The sequence below is a fragment of the Halichoeres trimaculatus genome, unplaced genomic scaffold (genome assembly GCF_033239565.1).
Source record: "Halichoeres trimaculatus isolate MK-OKI-2021-1 unplaced genomic scaffold, fHalTri1.1 fHalTri1_scaffold_17, whole genome shotgun sequence".
Classification (NCBI taxonomy): domain Eukaryota; kingdom Metazoa; phylum Chordata; class Actinopteri; order Labriformes; family Labridae; genus Halichoeres; species Halichoeres trimaculatus.
In genome coordinates, this window is record NW_027437195.1 from 1,980,001 (window position 1) to 1,999,179 (window position 19,179).

The window sequence follows — 19,179 nt, forward strand, 5'->3', positions numbered from 1 at the left end:
TTTCACTTTCAAACTGACTGTCTGAGGAGTGGGGAGGTACAGAGGCAGAGCTGGCGTTCAGTAGTTTAGTCAGTAAACAACAGTCAATATCTCCCATGCAGGACGTCAGTGAATGTACCGCAGTTCACAGGACTGTGAACTGCAGCTTTATCCCACTAAACTCTCAGTTCATTGGTTTATTATTCACCACCGTCCATTCTCAGTATGACTGTGAGCAGAACTGAACGTTCAGCCGTGTTTCAGCTTATTACACTCTGATTCACAGGCAGAGCTGTGGAGAGGACTGAACGATTCAGTGAATGAATCACACTAAAGTGATTCTAATGATTTAGTTGGGGGTGTTTCGTATTCTTCATCTGTAGTACTTGTTGGGTTGATTGCAGTGTGACATATACACACTGCCACCTGCTGTTGAAGATGAGGTACAACCAAGGGTCCACATTTCGATTTCATTTTCATGTTGGTCTGAGGGCGAGTCTGAAAATGAAAATGCAGATGGTCTTTTCCTTTTCGTTTGGATTATGTTACACATTGTGCTTGTTAAAGGTGAAAATGAAAATGTTATTTCTTTATTACATTTTCATGTTTGCATTTTGTTTTGAATTATGTCCAGTTTTAGCAGACCATTTCTTGACAAGTAAAATGCAAACACCCTTTTCAGTTTAGTTTGAATAACGTCACATAAAGCTGGTTGCAAATAATGATAAACCAGAGAGCTGAGAATCTAGTGGGATGAAGCTGCAGGTTACAGACTGAAAGCTGCTAAAACAATCATTACCCTGACCGTTTTGATTAATACGCTCAGTAAATAAATCATGACTGTCTGACTGTCAGAGGATGGGGAGAAAAGAGGGCTGAGCTGCCGTTCGTTCAGTCAGTTAATGGCAGTCAGTGAGTGACGTTCTGCATGGGAGCTACTGACTGTTGTGACGGCAGCTCCACCTCCACATCTCTCCCCTCTTCAGACATTAAGACAGTCAGTATTAACGTGGACATGACTGTAATAACCAGAACAGTCCTGTGCAGGACGTCAGGGTATTCAGCTCCATCAGAATGGACTGAATGAACGGCAGCTCCTCCTCTGTATCTCTGGTCATGATGTTGGTCAGTATGTCATAGACACTGGTTTACCACCAGCTCTGATGTTGGGGACGTGTTGTATGTCTGCAGCCCAGCAACATCAGAACCATCTGAGCCTGTTTTCCTCCACTGGACTGAGTCTGACCCGGTTGGACTCCTGACTGATACCTGACCTCATGGACATGCTCATTTTACTCAGTCAGAATGAGGACTCAGAGAACTGGACTCTGTGGGTCTGAGGTCTTTGTTCAGCTCTCTTGTTGCAGCAAATCCACATCCAGTAGTTGGAGCTGTTACTTTAGCTCTCTAACCATGATTAATACAAAGACAGAGAACTGCTTGTGTGCTCAGAGGATGGTTCAGGCCATGAAGGCTCTGACCTCGTCTGGATCAGGAGTCACACCGTTTGCTGTGACACAGTGGTCCACAAACATGATGCTGTCTTTTGCAGACTCACATTTTTTCTTCAGTGTCAGTCCTTCTTTCTGGAGCCTCCTCAGCACGTGGTGCAGTTTCTGCTTGTGCTGCTGCATGTCTTCTTCTTACACAACAATGTCATCTGCATGACACACCGCTCCCTCACACCCCTCCAACATCTGCCACATGCCACGCTGGAAGTGCTCAGAGGCCAAAGAGATCCCAAATGGCAGGTGATGGAGTGCATATCCCCCAAACGGGGCGATGAATGTTGTGAGGAGCCGGCTTTCCTCCAGCAGGAGGATCTGCCAGAAGCCAGATGTTGTTTCTAACTTTGTAAACACCTCCGTCTCTCCCATCATGGACAGTGTGTGATCTACTGCTCCCTCTCTATCTGGACCCATTTTTCAGGTGTCAGGTCCACACACAGGCTTATCTTTCCTGGCTTAGCTTTAGACACAACCATGTCAGGGCTCAGTTTTGTCAAGTTCAGTTCATGAGTAATCAATAAATAACTGACTTTCAGTTCTTTCACTCAACATCTGCACCCCCAGTTTGTTTATTATCAGAACATGTGAAGTGAATAAAGGTTTGTATTAAAGCATGTTGATGGACTGCTACCACTGAAGGTGAAGATTTAACATGAGCAGACGTGAAACAGTAGATCTGTTAACAAAGAATGATTTCTTAATTCATCCCTCCAAGGTTTCAGAGGAACAGATCAGACTCCATTAAACCCACTGAGTGTAGCGTTAATGAGAGTATGTTGATGCTATTGATGATCATTTCAAATGAAAATCTGCTTGGATGCACCCTGAGCATTGTCTCTGTGCACTTCTTGTCAGCACCGGAGTCCCATCAGACCTGACTCACTCAGGTGGCTCCCTCCTTTCTGAATCCTTGCCTGTGTTGGACTAAAGGCTGTGCCTGATGAAACGCTAACACTGAAACATGTCTCTCTTTTTCAGAGCCAGCTGCTCTGCAGGAGCTTTTACATGAACACAAGATGAGTGTGAGGAGGAGATGTGAACGTGTGACTGAAGGAAGTGATGAAACAGGAAGTGGAACCCTCCTCAACAGGATCTACACTGAGCTCTACATCACAGAGGGACCAGGTGAAGAGGTGAATACCCAACATGAGGTGAGGCAGCTGGAGACAGCCTCCAAGAAGATCCTCCAGGACACTCCCATCAAGGTCCAGGACATCTTTAAAGCCTTACCTGAGCAGCAGAAAGTCCTCAGAGTGGTTCTGACAAACGGCGTGGCTGGGGTTGGAAAAACTTTCTCAGTGCAGAAGTTCACTCTGGACTGGGCAGAGGGCTCTGGAAACCAAGACCTCAGTCTGGTGGTCCTGCTTTCATTCAGGGAGCTGAACCTGATCAAAGACCAGAGCTACAGTCTCCTCAAGCTGCTCCATGTTTTCCATCCAACATTAGAGAAGCTGAGAGCAGAGACGCTGGCTGTCTGTAAACTGTTGTTCATCTTTGACGGCCTGGACGAAAGCAGACTGTCTCTGGATTTTCTCAGCACTCAGCGTGTGTCTGATGTCACACAGGAGTGCTCTGTAAAGGTGCTGTTAACAAACCTCATCCAGGGGAACCTGCTTCCCTCAGCTCTGGTCTGGATCACTTCTCGACCTGCAGCAGCCAATCAGATCCCTCCTTCACGCGTGGACAGGCTGACAGAAGTACGAGGCTTCACTGACGCCCAGAAGGAGGAGTACTTCAGGAGGAGGTTCAGGGATGAAGATGTGTCCAGCAGAATCATCTCACACATCAAGACCTCCAGGAGCCTCCACATCATGTGTCAGATCCCAGTCTTCTGCTGGATCACTGCTACAGTTCTGGATCACATGATGAGCACAGAGCAGAGAGGAGAGCTGCCCAAGACCCTGACTGACATGTACTCACACTTCCTGCTGGTTCAGACTCACAGGAAGAAGAAGAAGTACGCTGAGGCTCATCAGACCAGTCCTAAGACCAGTCCTCAGGAGCTGATGGAGGCTGACGGAGAAGTTCTCCTGAAGCTGGGCAGACTGGCGTTTGAACATCTGAAGAAAGGAAACATCCTGTTCTACCAAGAAGACCTGGAGCGCTGTGGTCTGGATGTCTCAGAGGCCTCGGTGTACTCAGGAGTTTGTACAGAGATCTTCAAAAGAGAGAGTGTGATCTTCCAGAAAACAGTCTACTGCTTCGTTCATCTGAGCGTTCAGGAGTTTCTGGCTGCAGTCTACATGTTCCACTCTTTCACACACACAGACACAGCAGCACTGAAGAACTTTCTGGGACAAAAACACAGAGTGTCAACCCTGGCAGACCTCCTGGATGAAGCTGTGAAGAAAGCTCTGAGAAGTAAAAATGGTCACCTGGACCTGTTTGTTCGCTTCCTTCATGGACTGTCTCTGGAGTCAAACCAGAGACTCTTAGGAGGTCTGCTGGGTCACACAGATAACAGTCCAGAGATGATCCAAAGAGTCATCAACAACCTAAAAGAGAAGAAGACCAAAACCTCTCCAGACAGAAACATCAACACCTTCCACTGTCTGACGGAGATGAAGGACCCCTCAGTCCACCAGGAGATCCAAGAGTTCCTGAAGTCAGAGACCAGATCAGAGAAACTCTCTGTCTTCCAGTGCTCTGCTCTGGCCTACATGCTGCAGATGTCAGAGGAGGTTCTGGATGAGTTTGATCTGAACGAGTACAACACGTCAAAGGAGGGACGACATAGACTGGTTCCAGCTGTGAGGAACTGCAGGAAGGCTCGGTAAGTTTCTCTGAGATCAACATTATAAATCAGTCTGATAGAAGAGTTTAGATGTGGAAATAATCAGACTATAAATCCTGGTTCCTTTGGAGATGGTGATCTACTGGTTTCTTAAAGTCTAACATGATGTGTTTTGTCTCTGATGTGTTTCAGATGTTTCAGTCTGTGATCTTTCTGATGACTTTTAGTTTAAACAGGATCTGATCCTCTCTGTTCTCATCAAACACATTCACAGTCTAAAGAGTCTCCTCTCATTCTAACTCACTTAATTACAGACTTTCAACCAGTGGGCTCTTAAAGACTCACTGTGAAGTTGTGGCCTCTGCTCTGAAGTCCGACCCCTCCCATCTCAGAGATCTGGACCTGAGTAAAAACAAGCTGAATGATCCAGGAGTGGAGCTTCTGTCAGGCGGTCTGGAGAGTCCACATTGCAGACTGGAGACTCTGAGGTCAGTTCACTGACTGAAGCTCAGTCTTTTGTTCATATTTTCTTTCAATCTTTTTTTTTTTAGCTTCACTTTTTTGTCTTGTACATTTTTGGAGTTTTTTGAGCATGAAAGTCAAAAAGTCTCTCAGGTCAGTATTTTCCAGGAGAGCTGATCTCTTGTTGGAGGAAGGGAAAGTGGAGGAGTAAAGATCTGGACTGGGCAGGTTTTGAGGCTGCCTCAGACTCACACTGAGTCCAGTCCCTCAGAGTAGATGAAGTCTGAACTAACATCCACTTTTTATTACTTTCACAGAAACTGATGAAGTCGTTGGATTTTCTGCCTCCACTCTTCCTCAAAGAAATGCTTCTACCTGCCTTTGCTTCATATTTTCCCACAATTCCTCCTGACAGGTTCAGCCTCTTTGTAAACTTTGTGATGTCAGGTCTTAAATCAGCTTCAGGGGCTTTGTCTTTGTTTGTCTGCACAAACTGAGTTTGTTGGGATGGAGCCACTGATGAAGCTGGCAGAGTTGAAGAGAAGTTTCTCCGTCTTTACTGAAGTGGAAGCTGGTTGTCATTAATGTGAAGCTGTCTTAAAGGACATGTTGATGTTTTTAGTCAGTCTTAGTTTGATACTGAGGAGAAAACATCCCTCTGTCTCCATCAGAACAGTAAGAGCATCTTCATCCTCCTTCATCCTCCTCTCTGTCTTCAGCTGAAGATGTTTCAGGTTCTTCCAGCGTTGGTGCTCTCTTCTGGCTTTACCAGCTCTGCCTGAATCTTTACCCAGAATCCCATCCTCTCTGTTCCTCAGAGCTCAAGTCTGTGCTGTTCTGAGTTTCCTTTGAATCATGGGAGGTTACAGTATCTCTGTTATTTTCTCCTCACTGCAGTTGTCAGCTTGTGTTAGCTCATCTCTGCTGTTAACTCTGCTCTCTCTGCCTTCGTCCTGTTCACCCTCTGGATTCAGTTCAGGATCTGCTCATCGTTCTCAAAGTCTTCCTCACTTCCTGTCTCTGTTTCATCATCTTAAACAGTTTGTTTTGCCTCATCCTGAGTGTTGACCTTACAAAGCCCAGGATGACGTCCTCTCAGGAGAATTCCTCCATGTCTGACAGATCCAGCAGCTCCATCCTGACCAATGACCCCTGGTCCCTGTCCCTCTGTACAGTCTGCTCTTTGAGAAGAAACTCTTTCTCCTGTCTCATATTTCTCATCTGGAGGTCCAGGCTGTTTATGGAGCGCTGCTCTCGTCCTCTCTGAGCTCTCAGCTTCTGTCAGAGATTTCCTGAAAGAATGCAGAGCTCATATTTAGATATCTACCTCTTTTTGTGTAATTCTGTTTGCCCAGCGTTTCTCACACATGATCAGCAAGTGCTTCCTGAATAAAAGAAGAAGGATCATACAGACAAAAACAAGTGGAAATGGACATTCACAATAAGCTTCAAATCAATAACAGATCAATCAGAGTGAACATGTCCACACTAAAGCTGTGATCAGGTTTTTATCAGCTGAATGAGTCAGTCTATGAAAAGGCTCTGAAGATGGGATTGATTTTATTTCAGAATCAAAGTCTCCTTGTTCTGACTTTTGCCTGTCAGAGTCACCGCTGGATTGTTGACTGCTTTGTTTAGATAAGACACATGAACTCAAGTTGAAGCCTTCTTGATTTTGCTCTTTTTATTCTAATCATAACCAAGAACACAAAACAAAGAGGTTTGACACGGTCAAAGAACTGTGAGCTCATCCAGTCACAAAAAACACACCCTCTCACCTGGTGAGCACACCTGTATCCCTTTCCTAGACTCCAGCCATGTATGAAGCACAGCTGTGTGTGTGTTTCTGTTATCTACAGATCTAGATCAGACTCTGACCACGTTAAATCCCTGAGTTAGTCCAAAGGAGAGGGAGAAACAGAAACACTGAGAAATGTTGGCTTCAGCTGTTTGGACTTTCACATTTCATCTTCTTCAACTCTCAACACATTATTAAACACTGAAGGATTTATCAACTCACATCATTTCTTTTTCTCTCAGATTGGTGTACTGCTGGTTGTCAGAGTTCAGCTGTGCTTCTCTGGCCTCTGCTCTGAAGTCCAACCCTTCCCATCTCAGAGAGCTGGACCTAAGCTCCAACAGTCTGAAGGATTCAGGAGTGGATCATCTGTGTGGGTTTCTGGAGAGTCCTCTCTGCAGACTGCAGACTCTGAGGTCAGTTCACTGACTCTCTGTTCTTCCTGTTGCTCTGACATGTTGAACAAAGGAAGTTGACTTTGTTCAAACATTCCTCACATACCATACCATACCATACCGTACCAGCTTTATTTATAGAGCACTTTTAAAAACAACCACAGCTGTAGACAAAGTGCTGTACAGGTAGATCAAATGAAATGATAAAAACAGATAAGTAAAAACAGACAAATAAAAGAAAAACATTGTAAAAACAATAAAAAGCAAATAAAAAGCAAGTAAAAGGGAATAAAAGAAAATAAAAGAGAATAAGACCAGGCAAAGAAACTAAGTCTCGCTGGAGTTAAAAGCCAAAGAATAAAAATGGGTTTTAAGACGTGTTTTAAAAGTGGACAGTGAAGGGGCCTTTCTAATGTGCAGGGGAAGACAGTTCCACAATCGGGGAGCAACATTAGAGAAAGCCCTGTCCCCTCTGAGCTTCTTCCTGGACCTTGGTACCTGCAGGAGCAGCTGGTTGGCCGACCTGAGGGACCGAGAGGGTGAATAGGGCTGAAGAAGCTCAGAGAGGTAAGGCGGGGCAAGGCCATTTAAACTTTTAAAAACAAACATAAGAATTTTAAAATCAACTCTAAAAGTCACAGGCAGCCAGTGGAGTGAAGCCAGTACCGGGCTGATGTGCTCTCTTTTTCTTGTTCCGGTTAAAAGTCGTGCAGCGGCGTTCTGGACCAGCTGCAGAGGGGAGAGCAGGGACTGACCCACTCCAACATAAAGTGCGTTGCAGTAATCCAAACGTGATGAGATAAAAGCATGGATCACTGTTTCAAAGTGCTGCCTGGACATAAAAGATTTGACCTTTGCCAACCGCCTTAAGTAATAAAAACAAGACTTAACAACAGTTTTAATTTGACTGTCTAGTTTAAAATCACTGTCCAACTTAAAACCCAGATTGGTTATAGTGGATTTAAAATATACTGTCAGGGGTCCAAGATCAACAGAGGTGGGCTCAAAGGGGCCACTTGGTCCAAACACCATAACCTCTGTTTTCTTTTCGTTACAGTTTAAAAAGTTCAGGGCCAACCAAGATTTAATGTCTTCAAGACAAGCAAGGAGGGGTTTGACTGAAAAGCCATCTTTTGCTTTTAAGGGCACATAAATCTGACAGTCGTCAGCATAGAAATGGAAGGCCATTCGGTGCTTTCTAAGTATAGACCCCAGTGGCAGTATATACAAAGAAAAGAGTAATGGCCCCAAGACTGAGCCCTGTGGGACCCCACATGACAGAGGAGCAGAAGATGACCCTGAGCCTAAAATATTAACAATGAAGGACCTATCAGTCAGATAGGATTTAAACTAATCAAGTGCAGTGTCACATAGGCCCACTAGGTTTTTTAAATGAGATATTAAAATACTGTGGTCCACTGTGTCAAAAGCAGCAGTTAAATCAAGTAGAACCAGCACAGCATAATCACCAGAATCACAGATGGAGTAGATATCATTAAAAACTCTTACTGAAGCGGACTCTGTGATATGAAGGGCTTTAAAACCTGATTGAAACATTTCCAGTGTCCCATTTCTGTCTGTAAAAGTTTTTAGCTGACAGAACACAACCTTCTCTAAAATCTTTGAAAGGAATGGCAGCTTAGAAATGGGCCTATAATTAGCCAACACGGACTGATCGAGACCAGGTTTCTTGAGCAGGGGCTGCATAACAGCATGTTTAAGTTTAGCTGGGACCACACCAGATGCCAAACTAAGATTAACAATGGAAAGGATATACAAGGCAATGCTTGGGAACACCTCTTTAAAGAATCGTGGTGGCACAGGATCATGGGGGGAGCCTGAGGGCTTGAGACCACGCACCACATCCTCTAAGAAGGACAGACTCACAGGCTCAAACTTATTAAAAGCAGCAGAGCAAGGTGCAGAGACAGAGGGGTCAGAGTCTGGAGATGTAATGGAAGCTCTTGTCGAGGCACCCTTTCCAATAAAAAACATTAAGAACTCCTCACACACTTCAGGAGAAGCTTCAAGGCAAGTAGTTGGTGGAGGATTAAGAACAAAGTTGATGGAGTTATATAAAACACAGGGTTATGTCTGTCAGAAGACACAATAGACGCAAAATGTTCCCTTTTTTCCTCTTTAACTGTGTTTTGATACTGACGCCAGCAGTCTTTCATCATTTGATATGACACATGCAGTCTGTCCTTCTTCCACCTCCTTTCGGCCTCAGCCTCCTGACAGCACGCGTTCTGTCGTTAAACCAGGGTTCAGGTTTAGCCTTTGGCTGCCTGGGCTTCAAAGGAACCACAGAGTCCAGGGTGGTTTGACAAGAGGACTCAAACCAGGAGCTAAGCTCTTCTATGTCCCAGGAGAAAAAGCCAGATGGGACAGAAAGCTGATCCAAAGCAAACTGAGCGGCAGAGGAAGGGTTAAACACCCGACATCGCCGGACAGGAGCGCAACATCTAAGCTCAGTTCTTTGCAACACAACATCAAATAAATCAGAAATCAGACTCTCGCAAATTGGTGACGGGCAGACCGTATGAAAGAACCAGGTCCAGTGTGTGTCCATGCATATGTGTAGGACCAGGTACAGACTGCCCCAGGTTAAAAGAGTCAATGAGGCTTAAAAAGTTGTTCAGCAGTGGCGTATCAGGACAGCACACATGGATATTAAAATCCCCAACAATAAGAACATGATCATAAGTCAGCATGATCCAAGCTAAAAGATCTGAGAAATCATTTAAAAAGTTCTTATTGTATTTGGGAGGGCGATATACACTGGAGATCAAAATTAGAGAACACGCCACAATTTTACAAATGTAAACCTCATTCCGTTGTCCTCTCATAAATGTATTCAAACACAAGTTCAGGGTCAGTTTTTTGAGCATATTGCACGGGTTAAATTTATTCTGAAACACAGAATAAAAAACTTAAATCAGATATTCAAAAAAGGACACTGATCAAAATTAGAGAACACTTTCAGATCCCTCCCAGTAATTGGTGTTAGTCTGGCACCTGGTGCCAATATCCTTAATTATCTGACAAACCCTATTTAACTGGCAGCCTATCTTGCAGTTTTCACTGACTTCACAAGATGGCAAGCCGTTCTAAAGTCACAGAAACCCTCCGGCAGCAGGTTGTCCAGATGAAGACCAAAGGGATGACCTTGTCAGCAATAGCAAGAGAAGTTGGCCGTTCCAAATCTGTGATATCCCGAATATTACATCTCTTCAAAGCCACAAATTCATTTAAGTCCACCAAGAAGGCTGGTCGTCCACAAAAGACAACTGAAAGAGAGGACAGGATAATACGGAGAACCTCCATGGGCAATAGGTTTAACACTGCAGCTGAAATTGCTCGCCAGTTCAGTGACCAACAGGGTAAGACAATATCTCGTCATACAGTGTCTCGACGTTTGAGAACATTTGGACTGAAAGCCCACTCTGCAGTGACCAAACCTCTCATTAGCAGAAAGAATCAAAAGGCTAGACTAACCTTTGCTGAGGAACATGTTGTGTGGACAGAAGAAAACTGGTCCAAAGTTCACTTCAGTGATGAAAGCAAGTTTAATTTGTTTGGGTCTGACGGAAAACATTATGTTCGGCGTCGGACTGGGGAAAGACTGAACCCAAAGTGTGTAAAGAAGTCAGTGAAAGGTGGAGGAGGAAGTGTTATGGTGTGGGGAGTGTTTTCTACAACGGGAGTTGGGCCTTTAATACAGCTACATGGCCGAGTGAATGCAAATGTTTATAAAAGCCTCCTTCGACAGCATTTGATTCCTTACCTGCATTCATCACCCAATCAGCCAGCAATTTTCATGCAGGACAACGCCCCTTGTCACACAGCAAAACAAGTAAAGCAGTTCCTTAAAAGTGAAAACATTGAAGCAATGAATTGGCCAGCCCAGAGTCCGGATCTAAACCCAATAGAGAACCTCTGGAAAATCCTTGGAGACAAAGTTATGACCAAGAAACCCACTACTATCACTGAACTGTGGAAGAGACTGAAAGAAGAGTGGACCAAAATCACACCAGAGCAGTGTGAGAGACTGGTTATGTCCTGTGGTCGTAGATGTGCTGAAGTAATTCACAGCAAAGGCCTGTACACTTCCTACTAAGTTTTGATCATTGTAACCTCCATAAAATGATGTTATTATCTTTCTTTGTACGACAGGCATTGCTGTTCTTTAATTTTGATCATCATGTTTTTTACAAAATTAAGTTGTTTTTGTCAATGCTTTATGTTTTGATGTAAAACACTGTTCCAGTGGTATGGCATTGCCACCACAAAGAATCCTTTAAATGTTGAGCATTGAGGATTAAATTATTTTGGAAAAAAACAAGTGTTTATAAATTGTTCTCTAATTTTGATCTCTAGTGTATAACAGCGCAGAAAACCGGGTCAGCGCAACTTACCTCAAAGGAGGTTATTTCAAAGCTGGTGAAAGAAGAAGACTGTAAGGAACTCAGCTTACATTTGTAGTTCTTTCTGTAGACGGTCGCAGTCCCACCTCCTCTCCCTGAGGCCCGTGGCGTGTTAAAATAGCAGCAATCCGCCGGTAAAAGAGCGGATAGAGCACCAGTCTCCCCAGCACTCAGCCACGTCTCCGTGATGCACAGAAAATCCAGTTTTCCGGATCCGAAGAAATCCCTTAGAATGAAGGTCTTGTTTGCCAGTGATCTGGCGTTCACCAGACCAACTCTGGCCGGAGCTGGAGCTGGAGCTGGAGCTGGAGCATCGGCTTCCTCCAGTCGAGGAGACCGGCGCAGTGGCCGGAGGTTCCCGAGATTTTCCCGGCGCAGGGTAAGTCGCGGTTGACACCGACAAGCGGACTGATGGGTCTCGTCATCAAAGCCAACCAAAGGCACCAGGCAGACATCAACAGGATCCAGGAAGCGATGAGGCAAACTATATCCACGCGGTGTCTGAGAAGCATTACCTCTCAAAGCAACCTTAAGTTTCACCAACCAGCCGCTTCGCTTGCAACGGCGGCGGAGACGCCTTCGCCGTGTGGAAGGCACGGGAGCCCGGTACAGGTGAGTCGGGACTCCCGACAGAAGCGGGGGTAAAGTTTGATATCCATAGTTATCGGACAAGACTGGGTGATAGCAAGAGTGTTGAAGGTTTAAGAGAGCGATCATAAACCAGCAGAGACTCACTTTCTGGAAAGATCAAACTCAGGAACAGAAAAAACACAAACAAACGTAGCAGAAACAGACGAGCAGCCACACACACCGGCGCCATCTTGATGAAGTTAAGTTGGAGAATTTCACGAGTTCATCTTTTGATGTCTAATGTACTAAATTTAGTCTGCAGTCAGAGAAGATTTTGCATATATTTTTTGAGGCTAAAATTGAAGCAGATCTTCAAAGCTGAGGCTCAGTCTCATCTGAATGCTAAACTATAACATTTCTCCAAGTTATAGTCTAATCTTGGACGCCCTGCTGGTGCTGCTCATGTGGTGACAGGCAGTGTCAGAGTGGTCTGTCCTGTTTATTGTTTTGTGTCAGTGTACGTCGTAGTAAGAAATGAACCAAGCTTGCTTTTGGACTGTAATTCCCCTGCACTTCCGAAGCTCTTTTCTTCAATAATGGAGCTCCTTTACATCAGTATATTGTTAGACAGGCAGGATCCAGTACTCTGTCTTTTTTACAGAGCCTGAGACACCATCACCAGTGGCTACCGACTCCTTTGGACGTGTTTGTGGAGGACCATTTGGCAGCGGACACCCTCTACCAGTCCCAATAACATATAAATCTGATTCGGGGAAAAAATGAAATACAAAACGCGGAAACAGGGAAAGGGGGGAGGAGTCAGATGGAGGTTGAAGCGCCTGAAACTCCACTGTATACCACTCCCCTCTATACTTCTCTGCAACGCCCAGTCTGTCAGAAATAATGTTGATGAGCTCCAAGCCAATGTCATCCACCTGGAGGAATTTAGGAATGCGTGCGTGATGGCCTTCACCGAAACTTGGCTTACTTCAACTGATCTGGAGTCTGAATTATCACTCAGTGGCTTTGGTGCGCCGATCCGACTGGACAGAGACGCTGACGTCACAGGGAAATCCCTGGGAGGAGGGGTGTGTCTTTATGTTAATGAGCAGTGGTGTAGGAACATCACTGTCAGAGAGACAGTATGCACTGCGGACATTGAGCTGCTGTCAGTTTCTGTGCGCCCTTTTTACCACTCTTGCAAATTTCCCCAAATATTTTTGATTGTTGTGTACATTCACCCTAAAGCTAACACAAACAATGCGGTATCAACTATATCCAAGGTTACACACATGCTTCAGTCCCTCTGTCCTGATGCACCTTGTTTCATTCTTGGAGATTTTAACCACTGTAATCTTAAATCAATGAGTAATTTTTATCAGTACATTTCATGCCCCACCAGAATGGACAAAACCATAGATTTATGTTATGGTTAAATTAAGGGTGCTTACAAATCTGCTGCATTACCTCCTCTTGGCTCCTCTGATCACAACACTATCCTTCTCTCACCCATCTACAAGCCGCTGCTCAAACGGGGCAAGGCAGCAATCAAACAAGTCGAGATGTGGACTGACATTGCGATAGACAAACTCAAAGGGGTCCTGGAATGTATGGACTGGAGTGTTTTTAACTTTTCTGATCTTGATGAGAGGACTGAGGTGATATCCTCTAATGTGGGATTTTTAAAGGATTCTATAATCCCCACTAAACAGGTGAAGGTGTTTCCTAATAAGCCTTGGTTAAATAGAGCAGTAAAAGATGCACTGCACAGGAAACAAAAGGCCTATTTATATGCCTATTTATATGGTGGAAACAGGGAAAAATCAGAAGCCAAAAAAGAAGTCAGATATGAAATCAAGAGGGCCAAAGAGAATTCCAAACTAAAAATTGAGGGGAAATTTCATAGTGGTGACCTAAAGGCAGTGTGGCATGGCATTGAAATCATGACAGGCCAGGCTAAGAGGCAAAGCCGGCCAATTAACATTAGTGGTTTTAATGATAATTCAGAGCTTGCAAATGCACTGAATGACTTTTATTTACGTTTTAATAATGAACACCGTCTCCAAATGGAATACAGTAACCTGCACAGAAGGTGGAGTGATGGTAGTTTTACCTCTCCTCTTACCATCAGTGCCCCTGATGTTAGGGCTGCGTTCATTAGATGTAATAGCAGAAGGAGCCCAGGGCCAGATATGATCACTGGTAGACTTCTTAAAGTCTGCGCAGACCAATTATGTGATATTTTTAGTGACTTGTTTAATCAATCTCTTATTCAGGGTAAGGTCCCATTACTGTGGAAGGAATCCATTGTAGTGCCTGTGGCCAAGAATGTATCACCTAAAGAGCTGAATGACTTTAGACCAGCAGCTCTCACTTCATTGGTCATGCAGTGTTTTGAGCGGCTGGTTAAAAAATTTCTGATGAATGAAGTTCAGGAGTTGCTTGATCCGATGCAGTTTGCTTATCAGCCTACTAGAGGTGTGGAATATGCTACCATCACTTAGTTTAACTTTGTGTACAAGCATCTTGAAGGTACAAAAACTCACGCCAGACTTCTATTTGCAGACTTCTCATTAGCTTTTAATACGATTCAGCCACTTATTTTCGCCATAAACTTGCGTCCCTTTTTGGTCTTGATCTTGGTTTGACCGACTGGCTCACAGACTTTTTAACCCACAGGCCTCAGGTAGTCAGGGTAAATAATGCTTTATCTAAAAAAAAGTTCTCTTCTACAGGCTCACCTCAGGGGTGTGTCCTGTCCCCCTTACTGTTCATTTTATATACAAATGACTGTAGGAGCCACTACACTGACAGGCATCTCTTAAGGTTCGCTGACGACACTGTCTTAGTCAGTTTACTCCAGGATGGAGAGGTTGACCATAGGCTAGTTACAGCTGACTTTGTGGAGTGGTGTGACAGCCACTTCCTCAAGCTAAATGTTCATAAAACTAAAGACATGGTCATTGATTTCAGGAAAACATCACAACAAGCACACCCAACCATTATCAAGGGTACAGCGGTGGAGATAGTTGAGTCCTACAAGTACTTGGGATGAGTGATTGACAAAAACTTGTCACATGACCTCAACACCTCATCAATTTGCTAAAAAGGCCTTCGAAGATTGTACTTTCTGGGAAGACTAAAATCTTTTAATGTTGATATGACTTTGATGGTTTTATTTTATAAATCTTAGAGTCAGTTTTAACTTTTTGTCTAATTTCTTTCTATGGAAACCTGTCTCTTATAAACAAAAATTGTCCATCAAGATTGTGCGGGAAGCCAGTAAGATCATTGGCCTGCAGCAGCTCTCCCTCTCAGAGATCTTTGACAGACCAGTTTTACAGAAGGCACAAGCTATCCTGGTTAGTCTGACCACCCACTGTTGGAGGAGTTTATCTCTCTCTCATTAGGAAGGAGATATAAGGCACCTATGGTACGTACTCATAGGTACAAATTTTCCTTTGTGCCACAAGCAATCACTGCAGTCAACTTGCACAACTCTTAATGGCAAAGCTCAGGCAACATGACATTTTTTATCCTTGTTTTATGTTTGAAAACTGGTTTTACCCATGACCTCACTTCTTTATTTATTTATTTATTTTTAAACCCTTTAAATCACTTTACATTACCAGGGGTTGTTCATGTTACGTTTGGATATGCTGTTTCTGCAACGTTGTCCTGTACAAATGTTTGTTTATTCATTGATTGTTGTTTTATGTGCCGTCACTGCAGACAAAATTTCTCCTGAAGGGACAATAAAAGCTCTGAACTGAATCTTCAGAAATGCACTAATTGTTGGAGCAAAACTCAAGAATCAAGACTCCAAAGCAAAGCTGAGAGGGTCAGCAAGCTTGATCATTTATTTCTTCTTCTTCTTCAGAAATGAAAAAGTGGAGATTTACAGCAAGTGCAGCAGGTCTGATAGGGATCAAATGAAGTGTTTTTAATCATGTCAAAGACCTTCAAGACAACCCTTCTTTCTTTAACACTTTTTAACTGGCTGTTTGCAAAGATATCTTTTTGTTTTTGTAATTAAAGGTCATCCCCTACAAATGTCTCTGTCCAGTACACGTGAGACACACACACACAAAGGACAGTCCTGGACATCCCCTACCAAGAGACATCTTGGTTGGGGATGTCAAAGGAGAGGGAGAAACAGAAACACTGAGAAATGTTGGCTTCAGCTGTTTGGACTCTCACATTTCATCTTCTTCAACTCTCAACACATTATTAAACACTGAAGGATTTATCAACTCACATCATTTCTTTTTCTTTCAGATTGGAGACCTGCAGTTTGTCAGATATCAGCTGTGCTTCTCTGGCCTCTGCTCTGAAGTCCAACCCCTCCCATCTCAGAGAGCTGGACCTGAGTGAAAACAACTGTCTGCAGGATTCAGGAGTGGATCATCTGTGTGGGTTTCTGGAGAGTCCTCTCTGCAGACTGCAGACTCTGAGGTCAGTTCACTGACTCTCTGTTCTTCCTGTTGCTCTGACATGTTGAACAAAGGAAGTTGACTTTGTACAGACATTCCTTACATTAATCAAGTTGAGTTGAAGATTTTCTTGAGTTCATCTTTTGATGATAAATGTCCTGAATGTAGTCTGCAGTCAGAGAAGATTTTACATCTGCTTCTTTTTTTGAGGCTAAAATTGAAGCAGATCTTCAAATCTGAGGCTCCACCTCATCTGAATGCTAAACTCGAACATTTCTCCAAGTTTTAGTCTAATCTTCAGAAGCTCACCAAGTGTTGAATCAAAGTCTAATCTTCAAAAATGCACTAACTGTTGGAGCAAAAATCAAGAATGAAGAATCCAAAGCAAAGCTGAGAGGGTCAGCAAGCTTGAGCATTTATTTCTTCTTCTTCTTCAGAAATGAACAGGTGGAGATTTACAGCAAGTGCAGCAGGTCTGATAGGGATCAAATGAAGTGTTTTTAATCATGTCAAAGACCTTCAAGACAACCCTCCTTTCTTTAACACTTTTTAACTGGCTGTTTGCACAGATATCTTTTTGTTTTTGTAATTAAAGGTCATCCCCTACAAATGTCTCTGTCCAGTACACGTGAGACACACACACAAAGGACAGTCCTGGACATCCCCTACCAAGAGACATCAAACTCTAAGTGTGGCTCTCTCTGCTGTAGAGGCACACGCTGCTGCTGGAAGAGTAGGCCTCACTTCTGACTCTGCTGCAGGTGGTTCAAGGCCGTTAGTATCAGGAATTTCACTGTCCCAGCACACATGAAGTACCCACTGAAGACACAGAGGACTCCACAGGCCTTAGCAGACACAGGGATTTCTAAAAGTCCTGCAGACAAACTACTGTCAGACCTTTTCTCAGATAAATCCAAAGAATGTGGAGACTTTTCTCTAATAGTCCCATCTGGATCCAGAAGATCCTCTGAACTCATTGGAGCTTTCTATTGATTCTCTTTCCTTTCTCATCAATGTTTGTGTTCCTGTCTGTAAATCTGAGACCTAAACAAAGCTCCTGATGACAATCCCTCAGCTCTCTGCAGAAAAAAGTCCACTTTTCTTCTTGTCTTCAGTGATTTGCTTCATATCAGACTCAGTGGTCTCCTCTCAGCTGAGCGTCCTCTGCTCACAGACACAGTCAGGGACGGGGCTGACGCTCAGACGGGATATTTCTCATGTACGTCTTCATTTGAAGCAGAGATGAGAGCTTTTCAAATGTTCAGGCTAAAGCCAGTTTCAGCTCTTTGACAAAGTTTTTGGACTGAAATCAATCCTAGAAACAGGAAGTGGCCATTTCTGACTGGTGCTGTGTTTGTCTGACAGCTGCTGTGTGTGGATAGTCCTGCATCACCTTTTTCATGTATGAATCCATTTGTTACTGTGCTGTGTCCGTCACAGCTGGCTAAGACTGCTGCTTTAGCAGTGGAAGCTGCAGTTTGCGTCTCAAGTTCCAGCTGTTTCTTTGTCTCTGTAGCTGTTCACTTTGTTCCTCCAAAAAGTGTTTTTTTCTGCAGAGCAGCAGCACGGGCCTCCAATGCAGCCTTTTGGGCCATTGCTTGAATTGACTTGGATGAAACAGATAAACAACCACTCCTTGAGCTGTGATGACTTTTATCACATGATGATTTGTCAGACACATTAGTTGAAAGGTTTGAAACATTGTGGAGCAGCTGAACCTCCATTTCTTTTTCAGCATCATCAGAAACATCATCATTTTTCAACCACACATTAACTTCATCCCTAAACTCATTGATATTCAGCATCTTGACTTTAAACCATATTTCATGTTTTTCAGCCTCTTTTTCTGGCAACAAAGCCAATAAAGTGCCATGAACATTTTGAGCTCAGTCACACACCAGTTTGAGCTGTTTAAATGTATGTTGTTCTTTTTTAGTATTTCTGTCTGTCATTAGTTCAGCAACAAGTGGCTTTATTTTCCTGACTTTATTCACTTAAGTTTTCCTGGATTTTTGCATTTTTGCCTTCTTGATTTTGCTCTTTTTATTTTAATAATAACCAAGAACACAAAACAAAGAGGTTTGACACGGTCAAAGAACTGTGAGCTCATCCAGTCACAAAAAACACACCCTCTCACCTGGTGAGCACACCTGTATCCCTTTCCTAGACTCCAGCCATGTATGAACCACAGCTGTGTGTGTGTTTCTGTTATCTACAGATCTAGATCAGACTCTGACCACGTTAAATCCCTGAGTAAGTCCAAAGGAGAGGGAGAAACAGAAACACTGAGAAATGTTGGCTTCAGCTGTTTGGACTCTCACATTTCATCGTATTCAACTCTCAACACATTATTAAACACTGAAGGATTTATCAACTCACACCATTTCTTTTTCTTTCAGATTGGAGACCTGCAGTTTGTCAGATATCAGCTGTGCTTCTCTGGCCTCTGCTCTGAAGTCCGACCCCTCCCATCTCAGAGAGCTGGACCTGACCAGGAACAGTCTGAAGGATTCAGGAGTGGATCATCTGTGTGGGTTTCTGGAGAGTCCTCTCTGCAGACTGCAGACTCTGAAGTCAGTTCACTGACTCTCTGTTCTTCCTGTTGCTCTGACATGTTGAACAAAGGAAGTTGACTTTGTTCAGACATTCCTCACATTGATCAAGTTAAGTTGGAGAATTTCACGAGTTCATCTTTTGATGATAAATGTCCTGAATGTAGTCTGCAGTCAGAGAAGATTTGACACTTTCTTCTTTTTTTGAGGCTAAAGTTGAAGCAGATCTTCAAATCTGAGGCTCCATCTCATCTGAATGCTAAACTCTAACATTTCTCCAAGTTCAGTCAGGACCACTTTGTCAAAAATAAACTTTATAAC

The 19,179-nt window shown here is 43.6% G+C and overlaps 1 protein-coding gene across 2 annotated transcripts in view; it reads left to right on the forward strand.

Annotated features, from left to right (window-relative positions):
• Window positions 1-19,179, forward strand: part of LOC141806823 (protein NLRC3-like) — a 56,436-nt gene that overhangs the window by 11,534 nt on the left and 25,723 nt on the right. Inside the window, exons 7-10 of one of the 2 annotated variants that reach the window (XM_074692504.1) lie at window positions 2,466-4,260; window positions 4,536-4,709; window positions 6,724-6,897; window positions 16,152-16,328. In XM_074692504.1, coding sequence (XP_074548605.1) covers window positions 2,466-4,260; window positions 4,536-4,709; window positions 6,724-6,897; window positions 16,152-16,328 — 2,320 coding nt within the window. Of the gene's footprint in view, window positions 1-2,465; window positions 4,261-4,535; window positions 4,723-6,723; window positions 6,898-16,151; window positions 16,329-19,179 lie in introns of those variants that run through there. The other variant, XM_074692506.1, reaches the window with a different exon arrangement.